Below are 13,646 nucleotides of genomic sequence, written 5' to 3' on the forward strand. Positions count from 1 at the left end.
CGCTATGAAAAACAAGAATTTTTGTTTTGTTTTGTTGGGGGTAAATGTTTTATCATTTGAATTGGTGTTTATAATTTTTAACGGCCTACTGAATACTGATAGGCTTTAAAAATCGAAAAACACTGAATTATTAGAAATTGTTGAATTACCGACATGCCTATATCGTTGGTAATAAAGTCCTTCATTTTATGCAATTTTGAAAATTCACGGAGTGATTCCTTTTAACAAAAAGAAAATTAAATTTAGCCGTTTGGCGTATGTTTGTACATTTCATGATGAGTACCACTGCATAGTAACGGCCTTCTCAGTTTTATGATAACTGCGATATTTAATTTTTACTTGACATCTACTTTTTGAAAAACCGACTAGATACTTATAATGTGTAATACATAAAGTCACACTAAAATTGACCAATGAATCGAAATATGTAATAATCTAAAATAATACACAGGGAGTTCCGTTTAAAAAATGCAACTTTGATATTAATCACGCTGTATAACAATGGAAATTTCGTTGAAAATATAAGTTGTAACCTTAAGGGTCCTTCAATATTCCCCGACAATAAATTTTAATTATGTGCGTTAATAATCCCACAATCTTCCACCCACACACTAATGGCCCACCCTGTGTGTGGTAGTGTGGGTCTTTTGTTCCTATTCCCCGGTGGGCCTTTTGGAGTCCAGTCCGACACTGAACCTATACAACATTTTGGGAACAAAATGTACCTACTTCCAATACTGAATAATGAATTTCGATGCATCTAAGCAATGACTTATGATGACACAGATTTTACGTTTGTGGGTAATAATCTGATAATGACAGCTTTATGCTGTATTTAACCTATTATAACAAATAGTGATAACCTTATAGAGATAATAATGAGTAAAAATAACGTTCTATCAATTCGTTTATAGCTTTTGAGAATTGCAATGCATATTCTTGATACAGATATATCGCACTATCGCTAATTGCGATTGCTTTATATTTGTAGATAATGCATTAATTGAAACGTTCACAGTTTTTATAACATTCAGGGTCAGGGTAAATTTGTTGGCATGGATCCAGTCTGGGCAAGCGCCCACTTCCTCTCCAAGCTCAGCAACACCTCGAACAAAGCAGCTTGAGCCTCAGGTGTGTGGTGACGATTGAAATCGGCATAGTCTGGCATCATACAATGAACGTCAGATGCCGCAGTAACATTTGAACGCCATGTACCTATATAAACAAAAGACCGTCTTGCACATATTCAAAATATTGCTGTATAACTTTAGTTTCCGTAATTATATTGTTTTTTGAGAAAGCCTGATTACGATACACACGTCTTTGTGTTTAAAGACATTAATCCATTATTAGATAAAAATCCGAAATTATTGCTTTTACTTAAATTGATAAAGCATTGTAAAATGATAAAGGTACATGTGTTGTTTTTTGTATAGAGTGTCCTTATGAATTAAATTTTGTTTTTGGCGGTTTGAAGTCATTTTCAGTGAGAAATGGGGAAGTGACAGTCTAATTTATTTTTTAAACGTTGGTATTAAAATATCTTATTACCAATGTAAGAAAAAGGTAAAAACTGCCTATTTTAGATATTTTCACGTAGAATGCAGTGGCGCACTCAAAAAATATTTGGGTCAATGCGGGTCAATGTGTCCCAGATTTGAATCAAAATTGATATTTTTTAAAAGCATGCAACATCTTGTATATTTTAAGGTTGATTTTTTGCATTCTTTTCCCTGATGACATGATGATTTGCCTATATTTTTTTGTATAATTATACCTCAACCTCTATACTGTGTCTAAGCGTATATTTCTTTTATTACTGGAAATAGAGATAGGAGAAAAGTATAAGAAGCAAAAATACTCTACTTTAAATTTCTGATAACGCTACATTAAAAAAAAAACAGGTGGTGTAAAAACAAAAAAATAGCATCAGAAAGTAAATGAATTTTTTTTCAAATAGAACGGTGATTTTTGTGTGTAATATTCTTAAAGAGCTTGAAATGAAATTCTCTTTACAATGACATCAAACACGTTATAATTACTTTAGAAATTAAAGCTACACGTTTATAGAACCAATCGCAATAGCAATGGAACTTTAAACAAAAACATAAATGTAGGAAGCGAAGAAAACAAATGAAAAGCAGTTACAGAAATAATTATTATAACTTAAGATAAATTTAAATACATTGCACTTGCTTCCTATGTATTATCATTACATCGAAATCTTAACATTTTTTTATCATTCGTGTAATTATTATTGTTGCATTGTGGTTCTTATAAGTTATAAGATTTACGGTTCACTAACTAATTTTGTGATAGACATGACAAGTGAAAAACTCTCTTTTGCTCTTGTTTACTGTTACACAGTTGCTGTGATTGCCTTTAAAAACATTACTGTTGCCTTAATTTCTAAGGTAATTATAACCTATTTGCTATCATTGTAAAGAGAATTTTAAGCTCTTTAAGAATATTGCAGAAAAAGTAACCGTTCTATTTATAATTTTCTGATGCTCTTTTGTTTTTATTTCACTTGTTTTTTTGAATATGTAGCTTTATCGGAATTTTAAAGTAGAGTATAATTTGTTTTTTACACTTTTTTCCTATTTCCTATCTCCAATAATAACAGAAATATATGCTTGGACATGCAAAATCAATCACACTGTATATAAAAATGAATCCCTATTTCCTTGGTCACGCTATAACTTCAGGACAACTTTACCGATTTCATTCATCTTTTTTTAAGTTCTGTAATACTTCGTAGAAGCTTCTTACGGAACACCCTGTATATCTTAACGTACATTTTTGCATTCTTTCTCCTGATTACATTGATGTATTACAACCTTTAAACTTTAGCCATGAACCAAAAATGAAAACTTTTTTTACGGTTTTGAAATAGTAGGTCATTGATTCATGGAGATTTTGTTTTGTTTATTGTAGCCATGGTAGACAACCAATCAATAAAAATAGACGGTAGAAACATTTTTTTAATTTTATTTCATATTTACAATCTGTTCCAGATGAACAATAAGTAAATGTAGTAAATAGTGCACTAAACTACAACATGCAGAGAGCTAATAAAATCAGACGCCGCTCTGTCCCGACGTGCAAAACGGCATAACTAATTTATACGTAAAAATTTTGTTTTTCTAATAAATGGCGTACACGCCCCTGATCACCTGATGCCCTCGATATGATATAATAGATTTATTTTATATAAGTACCAAAATATAGGTTGTGATGGTTCAATGTAGGTAATCGGGAAAAAAATACAAAAAATTGACGTTGCTTTTAAAAAAAATCTTTGTACAGATCCGGAATAGGAATTTTCTTAATTGCGCCCGACCATAAAATACTATACATAATTGAATTCAAAATAAAATGGGCTTTAAGAATATGATATCGAAATATCAGGGTCGTATTTAAAAAGTGAAGTTGATGACGAATCCGCAAAGATGAAACGTCCGATTAACAAAATAACAACATTAAAAGTTGTTGTGTTGTGGAGAAATGTCATTGGTTTAGCTGTCAAATATTAACACCAGGAAAACATAATGTAAAATACGATTTCTTCAAAAGATTTCAAAAACCAACAAATTTTTCAAATGCTGTTCGACAATTTTGATCTTTAACTCATCAATTATATACAAAACACATTTATTGTAATTCTTTCCATTTTCGTTGTCCAATTTTTTTTTCGAAATTTCAAAAACTAATTTCAGATTCGTGATTTTCATGTTCAAAAACCCCCAGATACCAAATTGGTAGGAATTTTCGAAAAATTTTGGGAAAATCGGAATGGGCATGCTCCAAAACTCTTATGGTTGCTGATAAAAAAATTAAAGAAGAAATGCAAATTTCACCACTTCTTCGAAACATGTTGGACCCTCGGTTTATTTGGAAAAAGTGCTTGTTTTGATCGCCTCTACTACCCAATTTTTTTTACATACTTAGGTGTATGGAAGGAATGGTATTCACCTTAGAAACTTATCAATGAAACCATAAACAGCATTAAACCAGGTCAATTCTTGAAAAATTGTTCGTGATTTCTGACCACCCTTTGGGAAAATAGTCACTTCACATACACTTAACAAGAGGTTTTCGGAGCAAGTATAAATGTTTATAAGGGTAAATTTTTATTTGGAAATTACGATAACAATTTTATACTAGTTGGTACACGGGTAAGATCAAGACTATACCTAAAACAACACCGTTCTGGTGTAATTTAAAGAGATTTATAAATTTAAAGATTTTCACTGAAGTGAAATGTTTGTAAGTTTCCCATGTATTCGTAAAAATTCGCATTTTTCTTCGAGATTCATTTTTTAAAGGAATAGTAAATATTACAAACTACCTACATGATGATACCCATTTTCCAATTTATGTAAGTGTTTAAAAAAATGTGTTTTCATATACAGACGGACAAAGGGGCAGTTTTTATTTTTGGGAATGCACCAAAAAAAGTGCAACATTAGCGCAATGTGACATTCAGCGAAGTGGGAAGGCTTTTGAGAAATTCACATTTTTATGTGACTCTTAATTTCGAAAAATTGAATCAAAATTCTGAAAAGAAACCCAGATGTTCGAAATGGTTTAATGAATCAATGTTGTGAAATTTGGACCGCCACCGTGACGAATACCTGCAAACTTTTAGGAAATCTGAACCGAGTTCCGGTTTCAAAGGTCAGTCATCTAAGTGACTAACATGTTCAATGATTTATTATTCGCACGAAAAAAAGGTTTAATTTACATAATTGCCGTAATTCACTGATCCAAAAGGAAAATTCTTAGGATATTCTCGATATCGTGTGAACGGATAATCTTTTTACAACTGTGTTTAACAAAGGTGAATATTCGCAAATGGGACGGCTTTCTTTGTATTATTTCGTAGGAGTCGCTGGCTTGCCACCTTCATTGTACTTACCCGTCAATCAATTGTGCATTACAATGCAATCATAAATTTTAATTAAATGTCGATCAAGTGTGAAAGTGGATGGAATTTAATCAACCTGTGTGCGTATATTAATACCCACCTACCTACTAATTTCATTTTCTTGGTAGTTTAGATACTACCTACTTAGTCATTTAGAATTTTGAGTCATTTTTCAAATGTTTCACATTTTGTCAAGAAATACGTACGTAGTTCAATATAGCTTAATTTATTGTATAATTCCATACATAAAAAAGGCACTATTGGTTTCTAATAACATTATAGGTAGAGTACGAATGTATGAAAATTGAACACATGGCAAGAACCACATTGTCGTTACGATCGAAAGAATGGAATTAAAATTATTTCAACGCCCAAGGATAATAATTACGAAACTTAAACTAAACTAATTCTAAGAATCACATATGTATGCATTACATAAAAAAGAAATTATACCATAATAAATACACAATGTATAAATATACATCATATTATAAATTCAGACCTATCACAGAGATTTCGTTTCGAGCTGTTAATTATTTAACGATTATCGTAATTACATTTAAATTATGCATTATACGTTAAAACTGAATGCAAGTAAAGTCAAGGTTCTTAGGGGGAATGTTTGTCAATTACATAATATTAACAGCAACGAAGGATCTCCGACTTATTAACTAAAATCAACCAGAGGTGATTACAAATTCGTCGTTAAAATTAAAAAAAATAGAAAATTCAATGGGTGGCAGTATTAACCATACCTACATCCAAAATGCATTTAGGTACAACATTGTATACAAAATAGAATTGGAATGACGGTTATAAAAATTGAGCGTGATAATATCTAGAGTAAGGGAATAATTTATCACAGCCTGACTCTTTCCAGAGGTGGCCGCGCGTCTTTTCTAATTACGACAACAGTCTTTTTTCTGCAATCACAGAATAATTTACAATAAATGGTCCCTACAATACTGACAAAGTATCGGAATGGCATTTAAAAGCACTAACTAGCACGCACGCACAGGTGGTGAATTTGGAATTGGGGCGTCTCATTGTGCGCTTCGGAATCAATTTACTTAAAAGGCACGAAGGGTTGTTTCGTTACTATCGGTTACGTCTAAACCTGCTCCTTGCCCTCGAGCTTCTTGGCCAGCTCCGAAATTACCTCCTTGTAGATGAGTGGATCGATGTTTTTGCCCAGCTGGTAAAGTATAAACCAATCGCCGATCAGGCACTCGTTCGAGATGGTCTCGATGTTTGTGTTCGAGGCGAGACGAGAACGAGCGCGTAACAAATACAATCTTAGTTGGGGGCCGGCGACGACGGCGGCCCTGTACAAAAGCGAAATTCCGGAGAGTACACTTAAACCGATAAACCAAAACCATAAGAACACGTAAATTTTTTCATTCACGATGTTAAGCGGAAGCACGCACAAACCGTCGAATTTCTGCACGGACCCCGATGGACCGTATTTGTGGAATGTGCACTTTGTAACTTTAGGGAACACACGTGCCATGGGATCGTCTCGATGCTCCGGTTCCAGTTCAGTTAAACGTATAACATCACTTCCGTAGGTACTGAATTCACCGTCAAGGAAGAAGTCCATGAAGAAAATTTGTCCGACCACGTTTATAAAATTAAGAATTTCGCATATAAAGAAGCGATAAGCGTAAAAATTTTGCATATGCAAGTTGGTTGCGAAATAATCAACTAGTAACTTTTTACGGTCAGCTTTACAATCCTCGTTGACAATAGGACAATTGAGGTCAAGTACGAGCATCTTAATCCGACCACCTTCCCATGTTTTCCACAGATAACGTGGAATATAAAATAACATCGCTTGAAAGAAGAGCGTGAAACACACCCATTGGTAATACTTATGGTACTTTACTTCGTCCTTTCCATCCACGTGGCTTGCCACTCCGGGTTGTACAAGATCTTGACCAACGCGACCTGTTAGCCTATTCGGGATCGTGAAAGTTGAGTAAATCCAGCAGTATGTGTCCATAACATTTAAAGGAATTTCATCTACGATACAATCGATAGGATCTCCTATATATTGTCGACTCGTCACTAACAATGAAAAGGCTATAAGCAGGATAACGGTAGCTTTGTAATGCAATCGGAATACGTTATTGTCGATGCAGACTGTATCGATTTTTAACAGCCCCTTAACGGAGCCGAACACATCAAACATTTTCTCACTTTCAAGCACACAACTTATTCACAGAACGTGTAATTACGAATTTAATTATGGTTTAGGGTCGATTATTGTTAATTTACTTTACTATGCATTTAACTGTGAACTGCAAGCAACTAGAGAAATTTCGAACCCGCTCAAAGAAACAGTGGGGGGGAATGGACGTGGAAGGGAGCTTTTAGTTGGCCCCTCCCGTGTAGCCTCTATACCGGTTTCAGTGGAAAGCAGTTTAGAGATATGAACATATTCGTACGCTTTCGTTTGGCTTCGTACAAAGAATGCAACCTGCAAGAGATGACCGATGATGAATGCGGGTGCGTCGACCATTATCAGCTTTTGTGACAATATTTCACAAAATCTTGAAATTTTCAGTTTAAAGTATTTGACGTGAAGGCTACTTATAATCACAAGCTTATGTGGGAAAATTAATTTTCGTGTGTAAATTAGGTCGGTAGAAACTAGAAACCAAATCAGTGGTGTCGCGCCTCGCGCTAATTAGGACTTTACTTGCAAATATATTCAAAGACGCATCCGGAGGAACAGATTGGTAGCGTTATTCTTTAATTCAAAAAATAGCTTCAACAATTTTTAATCTTTTTATTAGCATATAAAATTGATCAAATTTATTTTTTGAAAGTATACCTAGGTATGATAAAGAAGAGGTAAGGGGCTCAGGAAAATCGAACATGCAATTTGAATAAAAATCTAAACTGAGTCATTTACTGAAGAATTCAGATGAATTACCTATAACTATATTGCCATAGGAAATGGTAATTGGCATAAGCCCTTATAGTGCAGCGGAGAGCCGGCGCTAACTCGCTTATTTGAGGTAGTTTTTTTTTTCGGAGTAGAAAGAATTGGGACCCACACCATTTTGTTCAGAAATGTTTGAACCTTCAGAATCTCGCTTTACGACATTTTCCCGTGGTCCTGACAAAAGTTATAGGCCGCTAAAGTTGAAATTTACTCATTTTCGCGCGCGCGACTAGACCACCGAAAGTATTTATTTTCTCAGCAACTAAGCGATATACATCAATAATTCCTTTTGTAAAATGAAAGTACATTTATAGCAGAATCTAAAGCATTCAATTTACCTACCTTGTTATGCACAGTTTTTAGAAAAATGACCGTCAACTTCCAAAATTCGTGTAGCAGATGAAAAGTGCGCACTTTGAACTCTCATAACTTTTTATTTCACGATATCGATTTCCAATATTTATAGCTCATTCGATGCTCCAAAGCATTGTGATTATTTTATTTTCTATAACATTACCGTGAATTTTTCATAATAAAAAAGTTACGGTCATTTAAGTAAAAACCTACCGACCTCGCCGAGTCGGTAATCGCGAGTGAGACGGAGAGGGAAGGATAGTCAGCAGCGTTCGCTAAACAAGGAGCGATGCGTAATTTACTAAGAAATTTCTCTCCGAATACCAAAACTAGCTATTTAGGCCGTTTAGTTTACAAATGCATTCCGCGAGTTGCATTGTAAAATCTCAAACAATTCATTAACTCCATGTATCTCAGTTCTTTGGTGAAATATATAGGTACAAATAGGTACCTTTCCCTGTAAATTTTGGGGGTTACTCCACATCAGGTATCTCTTGTGCTGTGCTGTATATTGCAAGATCAGCAGTAACAACGGTATGATTTTGTCCCAAAGATTCAGGCTTGTTTTTTGATTTCACTAGACGATGGTTAGGATGGTATTGTAGCTCGCTGGTGGAGAATTCAAAAACGGCATAGGTATATTATATTGAATGGTAGATACCGGAACTTACTTAGGAGGATTATCAGCAGGTACTTAGGCTGTTAAAGTCAGTTATCTGGTCGTTATCTAGTGATAGGTAAACCTGGTGGTCAATCATTTCTAGACATGCCGTCTGCATGATCTCGAATTTAAACTTAACTTAAATAATTTAAATATGTAGTCATCTCAATAGTTTCAAAACTTTTATAAGTTTATTTTTCCCCCCGGTTCTTTTGAAATGTGTTAAATTCAACTTTCAACTTTTAATGTAATAATTCAACCCTCCGGTTGGTTGTCTTAACAAGGCTTGATAATAATTCGTTTTGAAACTTAGGACAACCTTTCCGGTTTAACCACCCTTCAGGTTTTTTCACTTGGCTTCGGCCAGTTAATAATTAAAAAACAACATGTTCGTCTTATTCGTCTTCAACGTTTGTAACTTACCGTTTTCCTGTTAAATTTCACATCGCCTGATGATGGCAGTACGCCGAAGCTATAGTCGCTTTTATTTTTAAAAACTTCAACGAATAAAAACTATATGAGGAAGGTTTAGAGAGTTTTGATCACACAATATATTTCAACCCCCATTTCGAGGAGCGATGGATCCAAACACCAAAAAAAAAAATCCATGTATTCGTTTAGGAGCCACCCTCAAAAAAGTGGTAAAGTTTCTTTTTTTCTCAGCAACAGTTACAGAGACTGGTGGTGAGTCTTTGAATAGGTTTTGCTGTATGCCCTTTCCGGTTTTGCAAATAATTTTTCAAAATTCCTACCGCAAAAGGACACACCCCTCAATAGGGGTGCGAAAAAATGTTGATTTCGACGAAATTTGGTATCTGGTGGTTTTTGAATCTGAAATTAGTTTTTGAAAATTCGAAAAAAATAATTCCACTGCAATTCTTGGCCGGACAACGAAAATTGACAAAATTCCACGAAGTTTGTTGTCTAGGTACATACTTACGGAACAAAATTATTGAACAGTTTTTTTAAGGTCATTTTTCAAACAAAAGTTACACTCATTTGCAAATTGGTCTTTCGGGTCAGAAAATGTTCTCCGACAGTGGCATAACAAGTACAGTAAACGTCAATATTACATGTTCTGCTAAGGGTGTCTACCTACATTTCACAAAAATTTGTCAAATAAAAAATGATAATTTTATCACAGCGAGCAACTTCGACATCAATGAGGAAACAGTCACAGAATAAGAATAAGTAGGCCATATTCTGTGGAAACAGACGAAAAAAATTCAACGCACAGTCTTTTTTCAAAAGCGAGATACATCGACAGAAGAAATCCAAATTCCTCGTTTACCTATCACTAGATAACGACCAGATAACTGACTTTAACAGCCTAAGTACCTGCTGATAATCCTCCTAAGTAAGTTCTGGTATCTACCATTCAATATAATATACCTATGCCGTTTTTGAATTCTCCACCAGCGAGCTACAATACCATCCTAACCATCGAACTTGCCTTACATGGAAAAAATTTAAAAAGAAATTGTACGATTATCTAGTCAATGGGTGTTTCTACAACATACAAGAATTTTTTATATCTTCCAATATTTAATTGTTTGTTTAACTGTTCGTTTGTTTAATTAATGTTATATTGACTTGTTCCATACAAATGTTATTTGTCGAAGGAATTAAATAAAAATGAATGAATGAATGAATGAATCGTCTAGTGAAATCAAAAAACAAGCCTGAATCTTTGGGACAAAATCATACCGTTGTTACTGCTGATCTTGCAATATACAGCACAGCACAAGAGATACCTGATGTGGAGTAACCCCCAAAATTTACAGGGAAAGGTACCTATTTGTACCTATATATTTCACCAAAGAACTGAGATACATGGAGTTAATGAATTGTTTGAGATTTTACAATGCAACTCGGCGGAATGCATTTGTAAACTAAACGGCCTAAATAGCTAGTTTTGGTATTCGGAGAGAAATTTCTTAAAAGTAAAATCTCTTACGCATCGCTCCTTGTTTAGCGAACGCTGCTGACTATCCTTCCCTCTCCGTCTCACTCGCGATTACCGACTCGGCGAGGTCGGTAGGTTTTTACTTAAATGACCGTAACTTTTTTATTATGAAAAATTCACGGTAATGTTATAGAAAATAAAATAATCACAATGCTTTGGAGCATCGAATGAGCTATAAATATTGGAAATCGATATCGTGAAATAAAAAGTTATGAGAGTTCAAAGTGCGCACTTTTCATCTGCTACACGAATTTTGGAAGTTGACGGTCATTTTTCTAAAAACTGTCCATAACAAGGTAGGTAAATTGAATGCTTTAGATTCTGCTATAAATGTACTTTCATTTTACAAAAGGAATTATTGATGTATATCGCTTAGTTGCTGAGAAAATAAATACTTTCGGTGGTCTAGTCGCGCGCGCGAAAATGAGTAAAGTTCAACTTTAGCGGCCTATAACTTTTGTCAGGACCACGGGAAAATGTCGTAAAGCGAGATTCTGAAGGTTCAAACATTTCTGAACAAAATGGTGTGGGTCCCAATTCTTTCTACTCCGAAAAAATTTTTTGAACGATTTCGCGGCTCTCTCCGCTGCACTATTACGTATTGCTGAAGTTAGCTTGGGATTCGGATTTCGAATTCACAGTTGACTTGCTAAGTTATACCAAATTACGAAGTTACCAAAAAAAGGATGTAAAACGCATATAAGCTGAAAGCAACATAAATGAACAGCTACTCATAACAACAAAAGTAATCTAACTAACCCTTATACGTAATTCCGTCTTATTCGTTATCGTTAACGTTTATAATTACTTTAGAAAAAGTGGATTAAATTAGCACCCCTAAATCGGGACCCCTATTTATTAAATCGCCAAAATATTGTCCTCATTTTGTGGTAATTTGTGCGCTAATCCCCAAATGTTGTGCGTTTTCCGTTTACGAGAAAATCAAATTTTCTATTAGAAGTCCAACTTAAACTGGAACACTCACATTTTCACATTTCAAGAATATTGACCTACTTTTGTTAAACAGTCGTGTTTTAGATTAAACGAAATAAATTCTATTTGCACACAAATTAATTTTCAGAACGTAATACCATCGTTCAATAATAATAATTATTTATTCAAAATAATAATTTGGGATTATTTTATTATAGTATAGTATAAGTATACATTCATAACTATTGTGGTATTATAGCTGAGTAAATAATTTTGTATTGCTATCTGTCTGTCCGCCGGTCAGTCCGTTTGTATGTCCGTCTGTCTGTTCGTCTGTCTGTCTGGCCGTTTGTCTGTCCGCCCGTCTGTCTGTCCGTCTGCCTGTACGTCCGTTTGTCCGTCCATCGGGCCGTCTGTCTGTATGGACGATAACTTTGTGTAGAAAGGTCCGGTCGCTTTGAAAATTGATAATGTTCTTAACGATATAAGAAAGGTAGCTATTGTTTTTCGGCTACGTAGACTAACGGGCTAAAAAGTAAAGTCGAACTGTCTAAGCATAAACACCACACATGTTAATGATTCTTGAAGGAATTTTAATTCCCTACAATCATCCACGGTACGGTACGGTAAAAGTGAACAGGTAATGAGCTAGAGGAAAGGTACGACTGAAAATGTGAGATTTTTGAAAATTGCTCACCTTTAAGACCTACGGAAGCGCTGAAGGACCAGGAGGTGATATTTTCTATTCAACACAACCGGCCCACTGCGAACTCGACCTGCCGACATCGAACTCGGCTGGCCGACTTTCAACTCGGTCGGTGGACTTTAAGCTCGACCGGCCGAGTTAGAGCGTTGTCAGCTTCATTTAGAGAAGTGGTTCCCAAACTCATTTCCGTGGCGCTCCCTTTATTAAAAGTAAATTTGCTCACGCCCCCTATTAAAAAAAACTGCTGTTACTACAAACGTATTATTAAAAAATTACGGCGTTTTATGGGCAAGGAACACCAAAAGCAATAGCTGATTAAGATTATATTGAAGCTAATACCAATACCAATACGGCGCCCCTGCAGAGGGTTTTAAGTGGTTCTATACTACTCCGGCATTTACCTTACGAATTAGGAAAACTGCAGGAAAACCTAATTCGGAGTAGTCCTATAATGAACAAAGCCTACAGCTAACATCTACAGCACTATTGAGCCCTCTCGAAACCGGGGTAAATACTACATACACGCTATTGAGTAACCAAAATGGAATCGAGCCATTCCCCAGGTATTACAACACATACATCAGACAAAACTAAGAGCTATTATACCTGGTCGGGCGGTAGAATTACCCAGGCCCAGTGGGGTGCCTGTAGACGTGGGCTAAAGTTGTTGGGTTTCGGAACGAGTGAAAATGTTAGTGTTAGGTTCACCAAGGCCCGTATAAAATTGAGTAACTCGATCCCCTCTAAACAAGCACACTTCCCTCTTGATTACTTACAGTCCCAAATAAGCAAATATAATGAAATACAATGAAATAATCGAGAGTGGCTAAAAAGCACAATACACAAATATGGACAGCACAGATACACAGCCCTACCGACAATGAAACATGATTGCCAATACCAACAATGGTTACACATTAAGAGGTACAGGTGATTGAATCCAGTAAGTACATAAGTAAAGGGTTCACACATATTTATAGATTAATTGAATGAAGCAAATACCTCACCTGATATAAATAGCAAAAGCACACAGCAATGATTAAGGTATAACAAAATATTTCACGATAAGCAGTACTTTACACTTAAGCCGGTTACAAGAAAAACACCATGAACACACATGTTAAATCGTATTTATTGACTAGCCCA

The 13,646-nt window shown here is 35.1% G+C and overlaps 1 protein-coding gene across 1 annotated transcript; it reads right to left on the reverse strand.

Moving 5' to 3' along the window:
- Positions 1-5,956: 5,956 nt before the first annotated feature.
- On the reverse strand, positions 5,957-7,262 carry LOC116161426 (innexin inx2). The gene has a single exon (XM_031474762.1). The coding sequence runs from the start codon at positions 7,119-7,121 to the stop codon at positions 6,042-6,044; it is 1,080 nt and encodes a 359-aa protein (XP_031330622.1). The 5' UTR covers positions 7,122-7,262; the 3' UTR covers positions 5,957-6,041.
- Positions 7,263-13,646: the final 6,384 nt, after the last annotated feature.

This window comes from Photinus pyralis, unplaced genomic scaffold (assembly GCF_008802855.1).
Source record: "Photinus pyralis isolate 1611_PpyrPB1 unplaced genomic scaffold, Ppyr1.3 Ppyr1.4_LG10, whole genome shotgun sequence".
Taxonomy (NCBI): domain Eukaryota; kingdom Metazoa; phylum Arthropoda; class Insecta; order Coleoptera; family Lampyridae; genus Photinus; species Photinus pyralis.